This window comes from Lepidochelys olivacea (assembly GCF_965140295.1).
Source record: "Lepidochelys olivacea isolate rLepOli2 genome assembly, chromosome: 7".
Lineage (NCBI taxonomy): Eukaryota > Metazoa > Chordata > Testudines > Cheloniidae > Lepidochelys > Lepidochelys olivacea.
Window position 1 is genome coordinate 108,137,720 of NC_140417.1, and position 16,710 is coordinate 108,154,429.

At 36.4% G+C, this 16,710-nt stretch overlaps 1 protein-coding gene across 3 annotated transcripts in view; it reads right to left on the minus strand.

Annotated features, from left to right (window-relative positions):
• Nucleotides 1-7,637: 7,637 nt before the first annotated feature.
• WDR11 (WD repeat domain 11) overlaps nucleotides 7,638-16,710 on the minus strand; it is a 75,479-nt gene continuing 66,406 nt past the window's right edge. For 2 of the 3 annotated variants that reach the window (XM_084635033.1, XM_084635032.1), the window contains exons 25-29: nucleotides 15,528-15,693; nucleotides 14,473-14,570; nucleotides 12,570-12,715; nucleotides 12,035-12,117; nucleotides 7,638-10,852 (exon numbers count right to left, since the gene is read on the minus strand). In XM_084635033.1, coding sequence (XP_084491159.1) covers nucleotides 10,698-10,852; nucleotides 12,035-12,117; nucleotides 12,570-12,715; nucleotides 14,473-14,570; nucleotides 15,528-15,693 — 648 coding nt within the window. In that variant the 3' untranslated portion in view covers nucleotides 7,638-10,697. Of the gene's footprint in view, nucleotides 10,853-12,034; nucleotides 12,118-12,569; nucleotides 12,716-14,472; nucleotides 14,571-15,527; nucleotides 15,694-16,710 lie in introns of those variants that run through there. The other variant, XR_014712497.1, reaches the window with a different exon arrangement.

Genomic DNA, 16,710 nt, shown 5'->3' on the forward strand with positions numbered 1-16,710 from the left:
CTTTAACTGAGGTTGATTAAACCATTTGAAAAATTAAACTATTCGAAATATCATTGCCGTTGTCACTGTGCCCGTGTTACCCCAGAATTTGACATTCCTGCATGTACCCCGGAATTTGATAGTGCTGCAGTCAGCCATCTTGTGTATTCAGCCACTTCCAGCTGAAAGCCAAACATCACATAACTAGGAAAATCTTAGGCCCTGAGAGGAAAGGCCAAATAACTACATGTTTGGAGTTCTGCTATCAGAATGGGAGAATAAAACAAAAAAGTGAATGTATTGTAAGAATGAAAGGAATGTTTGGACGGCTGACCTTGGTCTTGAGCACCTCTGTCACCTTTGACATGTAAGTTTCATTATTATGATTAGAAATGCTTTAATAATAAGAGAGATTATTATTTGCTGAAAGTAAAAAAATTGGTAACACATTAGGGAGTCACTATATGTTATGTGCTTTGTTTAAAATTAGCTATAAAAATTAGGCAAAGCAATTTGCTTTAGAGCAGTCCAAAAAAACCTTTCCTCTGATCAAAAATTTAACACCTAAATTCCCCAGTAGCTAAACAAAAGGGAGGGCCCCCAAAAGCCTGGCTTCTAATTCCTCAAAACCATTTCAAACTTTTCAAATAACTACAAATACTTAAAATGCTCTAAACCTACTGCTACAGCATGTGTATACACACAATGCTTAAAACCTAATAAAAAAGTTTTAAATAAAAGCCTCTTGCTTGTGTCAATAATTTATCAAACAAGCTGTGCCCCCATTAATTTATTCCTAACAATGCTTAACAAGAAACAGTTAAATTACCTCTGCTGTGAGTTCTAAAAACTCTGGGTAACATTAGTTTTGAAACTTTTACAGCCAACACACACTATATTTCTAGCATTAGACCCTGTAATCTCAAGTCATTCCCACCTACCTGCCAATTATGGACACTTTACAATCCCTCCTGTCCTTCCAACTTTTGCTCCAAGGCCAGGTATTGATCCTTTGTTCCAGTAAATAAAAAAAATTAGGACCAAATATCCCTTTGAAAATAATGAAAATTCACTCACTGACATCATGACTCCAGTTGACCCAAGATCTTGGACGTAGCTATTGGAATTGACCTTTATATTCCCTATATTTAGGACAGCGACTATTTACCCCCTAAAAGTTTATGTTGGTTATTGCCTATTGGATATGACAGTTGTTTCCCCCCTTCAATATTTATTTTTTTCCTTTTCTCCAATTGGTATTGCCTAAGCCAGAAAGCCATTAGAAGTGTTTAAAAAAAATCCATTATAAAAATCAGAATTAAATTAAATGAAGATACATTCTGAAGGCTTCAATTAGGATAAGCTTATGACATTCTGAATACAATGCCAGACAAGTGATGGGATAAAAGATTGTACCCTTTTCTGTTCTGTATCGGATGATAACCAAAAGTGAGCTGTAGCTCAGGAAAGCTTATGCTCAAATAAATTTGTTAGTCTCTAAGGTGCCACAAGTCCTCCTTTTCTTTTTTCAGAAGAATGTGGTATCAATTATAATGTATCATCAATACACACTGTCCTATAACCTACAGTAATATGCTATATTTGGCCCTTTTCAGTATTTACATTTAAATTATCCGCTCATTTTATTTCATTACAGCTTAATTCACTGCTATGGATTGAAGGAACAGCATTGTACTATATCACACTGGAAGAATCAGGGTTCTCTATTATAGAATAGAGGGACCATTCACATTTTGATATTTATTTCTTAAAAAACAGGTTGTGTCCATCCTGCACCAACCTCCCTTCGTATTCTTTGCTTTTGTCAAGATTTACAATATAGAAATTAATAATTTTCCTCTCAATTGTCAGAATGTACTTTTGTAGAGTCTCTTGAAATGAAGCAGACATACTAAGTTCTTGTCAAAAGCCAGGTAGAATAAAACAGGCAGAATCTGTCTTTGGATCACCCTTCCGAAATAGGAAGATGGACTGTATCCAGTCTGGTTAAACCTATCAAGTTCTGCATCTTGAATCTGGCACTGTTTAATGCTTTAGAGGAAAACAGCATAGCAGGAAAATATTTTGCAGAGGAATAGCAAGACAAACAAGTCAAAAGTACCCTGCATTTGCAGTAGCTGGGTTGTCCGTTAGAGAATTTAGGGATGAGATTTCAGATCAATTTAGGGAATTTAGACATACATCTTCCCTTAAAATTAAGGGAAGATGTATATCTAAATCCCCTAAATCGCTTTAGAAAATCTCACCCTAGGATATTAAAAGCGTTGAAGCCCTTGCTTAGGCTTTAGAATCTAGAATACCCTTTTCTAGTGTCAAATAGACACCTTAAAAGGTAGGTATTTAAACCCTTTCAAAATTTTGGCATGTTAACAACGTAGGACAAGCCCAAGATGAAGATACTGGCATCGTTCAGATAAAGAACAAACTTTTGTGTTCATACATATGGCACATACTGGAAAATGAAAAAGGAAGGACCCAGGATCATGAAGGGAAACACCATAAATGAACCTGTTTATTTCTACTGATACTATTTCTGTTGTGAAATACCCTAGGTGCTTTCCAAACAAAAGAACATTTTTTCAAATGTGCATTTTTAAGTTTCCCCAAACAGGAGTTTCCTTCCAACTTCACATTTTTAAGGCCTTTCCTGTGGTTCTCTTGCCATCGTAGATACAGTAATTAACGGACTCTAATTCACTGTGTGGGGATGTTTTGCCAGCAGGGTGCCCCGTTGACTTCAATAGGGCTGGGCTCTCTGGCACTGCCATGTACCCACATGCAGACAATTGCAGCACTGGGGACTAAATCTGAAATAAAGTTTTAAAGAATTTATTTTACTTTTCACTATTTTTGCTGTTTCTTTTTGGACAATGAAAATAGATTGATTAAGTTTGACTGCTTTTAGTCAGTTGTCTTTTTGGTTCCCATGCTTTAGCACATTTCAAAGAGGACTGTTTAACGACCCAGTTCCATGGAATTGTATTTTAAATTTATGATTTAAAAAAAAAAAAAAAAAAAAAGCTAAGCTTTCGCCCTTAAGTACATGCAAGTATCCCTTCAGAGTCTATTCATTAGTGTTCATTTACAATGTTCTTTTGGTTTCTGGTTTAGTATTTTAAAATATTTTGCCTTTTTTTTTCTCCTGACAGTACCTAAGAGCATCAAAAGGATTTTCTGTTTTTTGCCCCAGTTTAATTAACCACTGTACCTTCTGATCCTTTAACTGATTTGCTTCAGTACTACTTCTACTGGGAAATTCATTCTAATATTTGGCATCTGCTCCCAACTGTCCTTTCTGAACAGACAGGGAAAAGTCCATTTTTATTTGTAGCATCATTTCTCTCTTTTGCCAACAAATTACCTGTGGCATCTTTTACAGCCTTTTGGTCTCCTTAACTGTGTAATTGTTTCCCCTTTCCATAATGTCTTCATGAGGGTCACGCTTTTACGTTACCAATGATCTCATTTAGGCCAGGATTATGCAAAGACACATTTAATTAAAAGCATTAGTAGTCCCAGTGAATAAAGTTAAATATATGAAAGTCTGTGAAGGATTGGGACCTTAACAAACCCAACTTGATTATTAGTCCTGTAAATTAACTTTCCTTACCTCTGCTTATATTTCACAGTTCCTTATTCACCTGTATTGACACAGAACATATGACCAGGTTACTCCTACTGAATAACTTATGCTGATGTAAAAGAAACTACTGTGGAGAAAGGTGCTACTTAGTGTGAGCAAAAGTTTCACAATCTGTCCCAAAGCTTGAAGAACAGTAGATTGCTAAGAGGCTTTCCCTGATGTAATTAAATTGATCCTCAAAAGCATAAATGAGTCCTAGTTATTGGACATTTGTTATTTTTTCCATAAAGACAAAATGTAAATATATTCCAAAGGGATTAGCCCGGTGGAAGCCATTTATAGTGCAATGCAGGGAAATTTCAATTTAAGTAGAAAGTCCTATTAAATGCATTGAAGAGAATCATCCTACTTCACTAATAACTGGAGTTTTGCTATATCCAAGTTCATTTTAAGCGGATTTCACTGAACTGTAGAAGCCATCTGATGCAAAGCAAAGCAAAAATAGTTTTCCATCCATTGCATTTGGAGATGCAACGCTAATACTACTGGAATAAGAAGTGACTCCTCGTGAAGGGTGAGGGCCTGAACAAAAACCCTGGATCCAATCACCTCCTTAAATTTGGGGAAATTTGTTTCTGGGTGCAGACTTTGGGTGCCATCTCTACCCATATGTGCAGAGCAGTCCCTTGGGTAGGCCGAATCAGGGTGACTGCTCAGGGCCTGTGCAATTAGCCGGTGCAGTTGGTTCCAGAAGACGTAGGCATGGGAAGTAGGAGCTTGGGGGGTGCTGCTCCCTGCGTGCCTGGGGTCCTGGGTGCTGCAACTGCAACCCAGAACCAGGCCGGATCCATCCCACCAGCCCAGTCGCTGATGCAGAGTGGGGCCCCCAAGCCGGTGTGGGGTGATTTGTCCCAGGCTCCGCACCCCACTAAGGACGGCCCTGCATATGTGAATTAAGTTACATTGCCTAGAGTAAACTACAGTTGAAAAGACATGAAACATTAAGGGCAGAAGATATCAAACATCAGTCAAGTACATGAGTGCTTTCCATCTTCTCATAGTATAGTGTCACTTGTGACCTATATAAACAAAAATCAAACTCAGGAGGGGCTAGAGGAGGAGCAAAGGAGAAACATCCATGAAAACTTAATGACAATCACTCAATCAACAAAACGGTTACTAACCTTCTCGTAACTGTTGTTCTTTGAGATGTGTTGCTCATGTTCATTCCAATAGGTGATTCCCAATTAGATGTGTGTGTGCCTAATTGGAATGGACATGAGCAATCATTCGAAGAAAAAACGGTTACTAACCTTCTTGTAACTGTTGTTCTTCAAGATGTGTTGCTCATGTCCATTCCAGTTAGGCGCGTGCACACCTAATTGGAATCACCTCTTGGAGTAGACATGAGCAATCTCACTTTCTCACATCTCACTCCTAGAGCCAGTTAGAACTCACTGCTATAGCAGCTCATAGAACCCACTCTAAAAGTAAATGAACTTTCTTAAATAGTTAGACTAAGATACACTTGTTTTTGGAGATCATGTATAAATAAATTGGAAGAGCTCTTTCATTTTGATAACTGATACAAGAATCTATTCGAAACTCAGTATGCATACCCATAAAAGACAGACATTTAAAAAAAAAAAGCAACCACCTTAGTCTTGGACTTTAATTCTCTCAATATCGTTGTTTTTGGTCAACTTGATCATGCATGCAAATAAGCAATGTTTTGATTAAGAAAGCTTCTTGCTTTGTTACTCTGATCCAGTAGACAAATAAAGGCAAAATTCTTCCGGATCTGCATACTGCAATTTTTGCACTTGCTCAACACACAACGTTTACACTGTGAATTGGATGTGCTGTATGAGTGAACAATCATAGTGATAGAAAAAGAGCTATTAGCTCATTTGTCATCCTTCTACCAGTGCTGGATTGCTCCCAAGAGTAATGTTTGTCAGAATTTTGTCCAGTCTCTTATGAAGTGTTCCAGTAAACAGGACTCTCATCAGTTATAACTTGGTGGAGTATCCCAAAGTTTAAGATTGCCCTATGTCTTTAAAAGAAAATGGAAATATTTTTTTTATTTTATTAGATATATTAACTGAAATTATCCACTTCAGAAATTAAATTGTTGATATATGACAGCTACAGATGAGCTCCAATGAAGCTAAATTTAATAGATTTAGTAGTTTCTGGTTTGTATGTGATAACCGAGGTTTTGATGCTTTCATCAGATACAGACATGTCTTCCTCACACATTATTACATCATAAAAATATGGAAAATTCTTTGGATAAAAAATATAATTTGTGCATACAGCAGTATCAAGAAACCGAACAGCAAACTAGACCACATTTAAAAGTGCTGGCATGCAAACAGTTTTCTTCTGTGCCTTAGTTCTTTTCTTTTTGACTCTGCTTAAATAGGTGGCACTCTGCCTTCTGGCTGAGCTAAAAATGGAATAATTGTTGCTCATATCAGACTAAAAAGCATTTAGTGCCTTGATACGAGTTCATAGGTGCTCCATGATACATGGGTGCCATAAGATTGATTACCTCCCATTCCAGACTCCTTAAAGGATTCCATTCTCAAGCAGGACTCATTCTAGTAACAGTATTCTCCTGAATTCTAGTTTAAAGATAAGCATTTGTTAAAAAAACAAACAAACCCAAAACATTAAGTCTTTGCCAGATTGTAATTATTCTTTTACGCTCCAAATCAATTGCTAGCTGAATCTTTACTGAATTGCATTTAGCTTCAGCTAGTGATCATCCAAACTAAACAAATTCATTGTTCAAGGGTCATGAATGTTCTCTTCTCCCTGTCCCCAGGGTCAGCTCCTGCAAAAACAACTGAGATCCTAGACTAGTTACTCAGGCATTGATCACATCATCATCCTGGATTGGATTTTCTTGATGTACGATAATATGTCTTTATCTGGTTGCAAAGTCTCTAAATTGGCACACTCTCAAAGATGTTTTAAATTTCAATAAATTTAATGATTCATTTGCAATATAGTACTAATCATTTTTGTTCTGCTATACATGCTAACAGTTTGTCATTTTCCATAGATATATGCCCATCAAATATATATGTAGTATACACATCAAAGTATTTCAGATGCCTACCCAATTTTAGACACTTAATTCATGTAATTAATTGTCAATTTACACAGACTACCTCTATTGCAACATAATATTTTATAATGCAACTCTAAAGGCTTGCTTATATTAAAACACAGTTGTTAAAGAGTACACTCTGGACATTTCATTTAATCTTAAAACAAGAATGTTATCATTGATGTAGGAGCCATTTTTAAAATAGTTTGAACTTCATTTGTTTTATCACAGGATCAGGCGATCAAACAACATAGTTTCAAATTAAAATCTTACTACAGCTGTCCCCCAACATTTATGCAAACAGAAGAGTTTCTCTGATTCCGAGAACGGTAGCTGGGACTGAATGAGCTTCAGACAACAGCTGCACAAATTTAAAAAAGCTTATTTGGTTATGTAGAGTCATATACAAGTAATTCAAAGAGCTAAAAAAATAGACAACTTTTCATCCAATGAGACTAAAGGCTGTCTTCAACGGGTGAGAAAGAAGGGATCACTACTGTAAGTCTACTTGTGTTCTAAAAAGTGTATTTTGCAGGCTCCCCATCAAGACACTCAAACAGCTTGGTCAGACTCCTTAATTAGAGGCAGGGGTTTTGGTCCTTCTGAAGTAAATTTCAAAACTGGCAAAGGGCACGCGTTCAGAAAACCAACAGCAAGCTTGATTTGATATAAAAAAGCTGCTAGTTATATAGATATTCAAAGAATTATGGAGCATATTTGTTTGCAAACTTAATTCCCATATGTTTCTTCACTGTTACTATGGTGCAGCAGCATCATACTTAAGGCTGTGTTAGAGAGTTCTGTTTTGATGGGTGCTTTAAATCTTTATTTTGTAAAAGTTTCAATGAAATGACAAAAACCAAACACACAGAATATAGATAGCAAACACCATTTGAAATTCTTCATGGAGGTTTGATAATAAAAGAAATACAAGAAACAAGATACAAAAAACAAGAGTTTAAAAATCACCCATTTTGGCAGTTATTTGATTGGACAATCTCACTTTTATTTGTACCATTTTGCAAGAAATCTCACACGCTCTAGGACCTGTCCTTTGGCCACATTTTGCTGTACTGATTCTAGAATCTCAGTTACACATCAGGAATATCAGTCCACAACGTATTTTACAGTATTTAAGCCATAATGTCAAGTTTGTTCACCAAAATTAACTCAACGATTTTTAATTTGACAAAGAATCTGCTGTGTTCGGAATGCTGTCACTCACTTGTAAGGGCGACACACAGCACACCAGAGTGAGAGTCCTTCCCTCAATACCCCTGAAACCTAGACAAAAGTTCTCTGAGCTCGGAAAGAAGAGACTAGGAGATTAGTGACAGAGACCTCAGAGTGTTACAGCAAAATAACTTCCCAAATGCATGAAATGTGTGACAGCCAGATGTGCTGATCTGTTGATATAATCGATATCAAGGCACATAGTCATCATTAAGCTTTCACGTTAGAGTGCAAATTTTGAGGAAGCTGAGGTACATAATGCTTTCTGATATTGGTGGGAGATGGAAGTGAAAGCCTTATGAAGTGTTTGAGTGTGTTACTGCAGTGTAGACAACAGAAAGGTGTAAAGGGATACACATGTCTTTCCCCTAACTTCTTTCCATGCTTTTAAGGTTTTGAGTGGATGGGGTGTGTCCTACTGTAATTTTAACCGAAAAAGAAAAAGGAGATACAGGCAGCGTTCGGCTAAGTATAGTGATTGCAATATTTTTGAATTAAATCAAACACACCACAGTGGTTGTCAGAGTATTTTTTAATTACATTCTGTGACTGTGTTCATATCCAAATGGATTTTAGGAATGATTTTTACACTGTCCATAATTTGTGCATAAGATAACAAAAATCAGGTAACCTTGTGCAAGATGTACAACCTTCATACTTAAAAACGAAGCACACAGAAACACATCCAGTAGGAGGAAGGCTTTTTCAATAAGTTTTTTTTCATAACATGAAATCACAGATTTAAAATTCAAACTGTACACTAAAGCATATGCAGAATTTTTTCAGAGACTTACTGAGAAATGCCTATAAGGATTTGCCTAAGGACAGATTCTGATATGCTTACTCACACTGAAAAGAACATGAGTAATTCTGGATATACTCAGTGTAAGTAAAGGTGCCAGAATTTAATCCTTAGTAGTTACATTAACTTTTTTTCAACTATGAGTCAGGCAAAATAAATGCTTAAGGCAAATTTTATTGTATATATTTTTCAAAGCTAACATAATTATATGTACTTGGTTTATAATACACTAAAGGAATGTACATTATGGTATGTGGAACATGTGGCAGGAAGAAGTCAGATACGTTATAGTTAAAACATTCAGTTTCCTGTTTATAGAAATGTTTTTCTATTTATATAAAACCCACCATGTACTGAAATTTTATCATACATGCCACTTTGGCTTACAGTTAAAAACGTTTCTGGAGTTAGAGATGTAAACAAATATGGAGACCTGGGGAAATTTTATGTTCTGTTACTTTTAAGGTGTAATGCATGAAGTCAAAACAACTGCTGAGCTACCACTCTGAAGATTTAAGTGCTTTGCTTCTTTACAGCATCACCTATTAAATTAGTTAGTGACAGTAACTTAATTTTAAGTGATTAACGGTTCCTTAACTGACATAGTTTCAGTATCCTTTACCTTCATTTTGTGAGTCCAGTGTCACAATCCAGGCAAATCATATTTCAGCAGACTTCTTGTAAAATGCTTCTTAATCCATGCAATCGTAAAATAGATATGTTTGCCACAAGCAACAGTAATGCAAAGAACACGGTCAAACAAGCAGCTAGGATGTTCTGGAAAATACCCTATGCTGAGGCTCAAATACTGTATGGCTGGCACAGCAATCAGGAGCAGAGATGCTGCCAGAGGCATTATCTGTTACGTTAAGTCCTGTCAACCAGGGGATCCCTCCTCACAGTAAGGTAGGGAATGACATACTGAAGTCTATACTTCGTTATTCCGTAAAATGCTTTCTCTACCAACTGATGATGGCAGCACATTCAACAGCGAACTACGCCACAATAGCTCCTGAACCACAGAAGAGGCGCAAGAGCATGCGTGTTAGCAGCCCTTTCTCCTAGTGATCTTGAATGCTGTGGAGAGATCCTGCCCTGCAGCTTGTGTGGTAGGATCTTTTCCTCTCCTTTTAATCTTAAGAACTGAACAGTACAGTGCATGGCAGCATTTAGTCCTTAAGGCATGGAGGAGGTTCACATTTAAAATAATATGGAATGGAATGCCTTAAAAATTATAACCACACTAATGCGCTGAAGAAAACACTTTTTGATGGGTTTTGAAAAGTTAAAAAGGAGAATTTTGTAAGTACTTTTTAAAGATTTCTTGTCCTTAAAGTTTTCAAAGGTAATATGCACAGCCCACTTCGAGAATGTCAAAACACGCTGCACTTAGCCAAAATAATTATGGGGCTTGGGCAAAAATTATGGTTTTCATGGCAAGAAAACCACTGCATGTTTTTGTGATTTACATTTATTCCTTGACTAATTTTTCTTATTAATGTACAAAATCCATAATATATGCACATAAACTCACCTATGATCAATTCCAAATGTCTATAAAGGTCTCTTAAAAAAGTAAAAGTAGCCCTCCCTCAAATTTAACAAATCTTTTAGCAAATTCTGGAACCTTGATCTCTGTGCCTAGGATCAAAAAGTTAAAAGCATTTCCAGTTCTATGATTTTTCAGATGTTTCTATGCCTCTTCTCAGAAGTGAGGATAATTAAAAAAAATCTGAGATAACTTAAAAATAAATTCTGTCTTAACTAGTTCTTATCATTGTCTCCACATACATCTTTTAAAAAAAGTCTCGTCCAAATGAAACATCCTATATATATGATCCCTAATGTAATGGTCCAAGAGAAAGGATATTTTCATACAATGGAATCTCATTAACCTTGGAAATGTAACTAACAAATACCCCATCGGATGGAAATCTTATATTTTTATGACAAAGTTGTCACTCTTCAGTCACTTCCTCTTCAGGTTGTTTAAGCTCATTCAATAAATCTTTACCAGATGCTCCTGCTTTTGAAGCAAACATAATAGCACCCTGTTTAAAACCCAAGGTCTTCAAACTTCTGGCATAATCCGCAAATACTACATGGATTAGTTTATGTAAATGACGGTTAAGGAAAACAGAAGTGAGAGATAATGGAGAAGGCTCAGAACCAGGCTTCTCTTATACCAACCCCTGTCTAAGCAGGAAATACTGAACACTGCTGTTAATCACTTGTTCACTTCTGGAACAAGATACCAAATATCATCTAAATATAACCTCTATGCACAAATTAAGGCAAAAGGCCTAATGCAAATGATTTACAAATAGCTGCTCAGCACCATTTTTCCAGATCGTCTAATGGCAGCGAATTAAAAACAGCAAAATTTTGATGAGGATCTATGGAAATTAATTTGAACACCCAGATACAACAATACAAAATTTAATATCTTGTCTGGACATATTTGAGTTTTCTTATGGTACACAGATCCCATTTTTAGCAAACAGACTGCAAGATATTGGCAATAAAATAATTTGGGATGATCTATAGGACTCACTTGTGGCTTTGTCAGCTGGGAGCACCCAGGTCATCCCAAAATTCATGTAAATAAAAATCTTTATAATGGCTACAATTTTCAAGATTCAACACGTTAGCAGAAGTATACACTGGAAGAAACAAGTTCTCAGGTGGATTTTTTATTGTTAAGCTTTCATCTCACACTACACTTCGATTTATAACTTACATAATTCTTACAAGCTCAAAACTGATGATCCTTTTAGTAAAGGAAAAAAAAAATATTCTTACCAGCACACACTGCAGGGGAGTGTGCCAAAAGACCTGAAATTCAATGTACATTGTGGCGTACAATTTTTAAAAAGATAACTGCCTTATTAGCCTAGCTAGCTCAACCTCGCTATGTGCCCAGCAGTAACCAGCAATTTAGCCCAAGTTCCATCAGCATCAACACTCTGCCATCTGCTCCCTTCTCCATTCCCAAATTTAAAGGTGTGAATTTAGGTAGTAGCATCCATAGGTTTGCTCTTATTCTTGCTCCCTTGTTTGTTTCCCAGTGCCACTGATTTAACAGAATACAGGAAGAGCCTGGTATTATGATTTGGGTGTATATTTTCTCTCCACGCATTTTCTTATTCTGTTGTTCCTTCAAGAAGTGCAGTACACACCCTGGGGGACATAATTATTAGGAGTTTCTTTTCCTGTACAGACTAGCTGATTTTTTTATATATATAGATATACACACACACACATATACATTCACCGTATGTCTTTTGGAAAAGGATATTTGTAACTTCATTAACTTCAATTGTGCCATACTTCAGACACACCTCAACAAATAAGGCAGCTCTATCAAAATACCTCATGCTGTTGAAAAGAAAAACAAACAAACTGTTAGGACAGGAAGATTTAAAAGTTCAAACCATTTTGATCTGGCTTACCTAACTCTATAATTCAAGAGTATTCAATGAGTTGATCTTTGATGCTAAAGTTTTGAAAGGACAAGGTTCAATTTACTAGCTCTGAGTAACAGCTGTTATAAAATGTTAGCACTTGTTTAGATGCTGGCACCTTTAAAAGCTGCTGAAAATTTAAAATGCCAACATGTTCCCTTGAAATTACAGAAAAAGCATCAGTACAAGCACACAGACAAGGATGACATGCTGTTGAAGTAACTGTCAACTAAATAAAACAGAATGAATTGTTCAAAAAATGAATTAAATGTAAGTAGTTCACAGAAAAACACACATTTCCTGATTATACGTTCAGCTGACAATTTTGGACAAAGCAGTGTAGAGAATGTGCTCATTCAGTTCTACCTGTGCAGCATCTCTGCAACTCTTGTAAAACATCCTAGCGATAAGAGGACAAGGATGGCCTTGGATTTCTGGTTAACTTGGGGAGAGCAAAGGTGATCAACCCAACGTTTCAAGACATCAGCACACTCCTCTGAATTCAAACGAACCTTTGGGAGATAAAGAAGACCCAAGTCTGAATGCAACAACTGCTATATAACGAAAGAAAACATTTCCATGACAAGCCACGTACAAGTTTACTACATGATTTTATCTGATTGTAACTTCATTACAACTCAGCAGATTCTTACTCAGAGTTTCTCTCAAGTTACCACTTCCCAAATTCACTGGTCCCTAGAATGGTAATAATGAGGAAAATGAGAAACACAAAAAAGTTCTCAGATTACTTAAACCTTGACATAGGAAATCAGGCTTGCTTGCTATGCATTACATTACACGTACCCCTGACGGTATGCAGAAGTCTTCCAGGGGGTACATCAACTCATCTAGATATTTGCCTAGTTTTACAACCGGCTACATAAAGAGCACTTGTGAAGTCAGTACCAACTAAAATTTCATACAGTGACTTGTTTATACTGCTCTGTATACTGTACATTGAAATGTAAGTACAATATTTATATTCCAATTTATGTATTTTATAATTACATGGTAAAACTAAGAAAGTAAGCAATTTTTCAGTAATAGTGTGCTGTGACACCTTTGTATTTTTATGTCTGATTTTGTAAGCAAGTAGTTTTTAAGTGAGCTGAATCTTGGAGATACGCAAGATAAAGCCTGCTGCAGTTTCCACGATATGCATCTGAGGAAGTGAGCTGTAGCTCACGAAAGCTTATGCTCTAATAAATTGGTTAGTCTCTAAGGTGCCACAAGTCCTCCTTTTCTTTTTGCAAGATAAATTAGCCTCCTGAAAGGGGTACACTAGTCTGGAAAGACAGAGCCACTGCACTAACAGGATTCACTGCAATCAAAAGTGTCAAGGAATTAAATACAATGGGAGAAATGTCAACTTCTCCTGAAGATCTAAAAAACCAAAACGGGCAAATAAAAATGGGACTCATCGATTTGGAAAAATCTATATTGCCCCACTCCCTTACCTCTTACCAGTGAAATAGCTAAACAGATTGAAATTTTTATTACTTTAGGATAGACACCCATGAAAGTGAAATATATTATCTTTTTATTATTTTATTTTTTTCCAGACATTAAAATAAATCACATAAGGGATATACAATTTTACAAAAGAAAAATGTAGACAACAATCAGAACAGGTTATTAAAATGTCTTTAACAAATCTTTGGTGACAAACTTGAAAACTGGGAATTTTGACCATTGTTAGTCCCCAATCCTACAATCTGATCCATGCAGGTGGGCCTCTGTGCCCACAGGGAGACCTTCTGGGGCTCCCTATGGGAGAAGGTGTCTGCCGGCAATGATCCAGTTGCAGGGTTGGGACATTATAGCTTAATGCATTGGAAAGAACTTTTCTCATTGATATGTTTCTGAATTGATACTGAATGTTCTTCAAGTCTGAAGGACCTTGAAATCCACACTAATCTCTATAAATATACGTCTTGAGGCAGGCCTTTTATGTTCACAGTTTAATTTATACTTATTTTATTTCCAATGTTCTGCAAGCTGTTGAAGTAAAGAAAATTTCTTTTACTACTAAGTAAAAGATATAGAGATAGTTACAGGTGGCATTGTTGACTAGGTCATGGGAAAAAATGTAGACCGTAACCAATGAATATAATAACAAAGTCATCAGTGTACTTTAGTTGCAAGCTAACTGAATCATTGACAGTATATAAACAAAACCAAATGCCACTGCAGTTTAAAATAAGCCAAAAATTGATGCAGGGCTTCTTTGTACTATCTGGGTAATAATCTGGATTGAGCAATTACATACTTTTGCAAGCCATGCTGCACGGTTCCATTCTCCATAGGTTTGCAAATAACGACACGCATCAGCAGCTTTATCTATTAGACTGAGCAACTGCACTCCCTCTGGAAAATAGAAGTAGATTACCTAAAACTTGACTCTTAACTAATGGGAAAAAAAAGAAGTTGCTATTTAAATGCAACAGATCCCTCAGAAAGGGCCACTTGCTGCCTCTTGGGATACAGGAGCTCCACAAAGTCTCCAGTTCTTAACACCCACCTCTTCATGCATTGTAGAGCTTTGGAGCTCTGAAGTTATCCACGACACCATCTCCCTTTGCCTTACATGACATCTGCAGAGCTTAGAAATGCTCCACAAAGTTCTAACCTCTCCTCTGCTTCTCTTTGCCTCAAACAGACATGCTAAGGAGATCATTGGACCATGTAGACTTAATCAGTGTCACAGAATTATACCAAACAACAAGCTCGATTTCTGCAAATCATCCTTTAACTTTTTTTTTTCAAAAAGTAGCCTAGGCCCTAAAAAAAAAATATTAACAAAACAGAGTAATATGCTTAAGAAATGTCTAATCACCTATAAACATAAGTAGTTCCACCACATGACTTCAGAAATTCCAGTCACCTTACAACAAGCATCTATTACATGAGGTAGAAAAACACAAAGATACAGTTCTAAGAGCCTATTTATATATTAATGGGTTTGAAACAAACTGAAATATAGAAGGCCTTTCATTTCCAACCTGTGTGTTTTAATTTTATCCAATAAATATGCTTTTGTTTTCATTAGGAATGTGACAGCAACCTTCTTTGGGATTAGCAATAAATTGCAAACAGGTTCATTTCTGGAATATGGTTTGCAATAAAAAAATAGACCGACTTGTTCAGCCTTCTTTTGAAGTACTTAAAATTATGTCTAATGCTTTTTGTACATCTGCAAACCCTATAAAATAAGCACCCTATATGGTTTACTGTAAAAAAGAGGCTTTTTGTCTAACCGTATTAATTTCCATAATAATTATCAGTATTGATTGCTTACAAACAAAAGGAAAACACATATTTTACCTGCTAGCTTTCCATTTGCTATCATGTTGGTTGCTACCAGTTTAATGGTGCTTTGAGAAGGACCTGATGAAGTGACCGTAGTGACCAAACATGCCTTGAGTGAATCACAGTAGTAATGTGGGTTTTCTGCATTTGTCTCTAATAATAGTTGTACTGCTCTGTCAGTCTGGTGAGAAAAAATAAAATTACATCATCTTAAAACCCCCCCCACTTTTGTTTGGATGTTTAAAAAAAAACAAAAAACAAAAAAAACAACAAACAGTTATAGTAACAGAGATAAAAGGAAAAAATCTATTTTTTCAAGTTTGTATACTAACTTGACTATAGTCCCAATTCAAGATAGCACCTTATTTAGGACACCACTTAAGCACACATGCTCTGAATAGGGATAGGGTTAAAACACACGCTTAAGTGCTTTCCAGAAAGAGGGCCTACATAGGAGAAACAATAAATTGCGTATGCAGTTTTCCCTGTTTGTGTGGTCTTTCACAGAGCAACGGAGGAAAGAAAAGCAACTTAAAAAGTAGGGGTGAGATAAGACTGTATAAGCAAAGAAACTGGTCAGATACCCAAAGGGTGGCACCTGCAATAACCTAGCACATTTTTTTTGAAATTCACTGTATTTAAAGTTGATAGGTTAACAAATTATGGAGAAATATGAAAGGCATTATGTATACTTAGTAAAATCTGATTTTAGGCTGCACTGGTTGTGTTGGTATATTATCTCTTTATTCATGTCAAATCTTTTAGATTTGACAGGAGTCATTGACACCACTATGTCTTCTTGTAAACTTGCATACCAATACTAGCAGTTTTTCCCTGCAAATACTAAGCTATCTGAGCAGCTTGATTATTTTCTTTCAGAGAACTCAAAGGGTAGTGTCTGTTTGGTCATCTGACTGAAGAAAGATCCACGTGGAGTTCCAAAAGAAGGATGGGTGTTGAGGTGATTTTCGTATTTGGATGACACTTAACTCTGTTTCCATTTCATTGGACCCAGACGGTGCAGTGGAACAACTACCCAGCTGTCTAGCCAAGACTGGGTCTTGCATGTAGGCTAGCTTGAAGAAACTCAGCCTAAATAAGATAGACATAATGTTGTCTGGATAGAGGAAGTATTGAAAAGAACACACAAAACCCACAGAAACAGGTAAGGGACATTACAAACAAACAAGCCACCCAC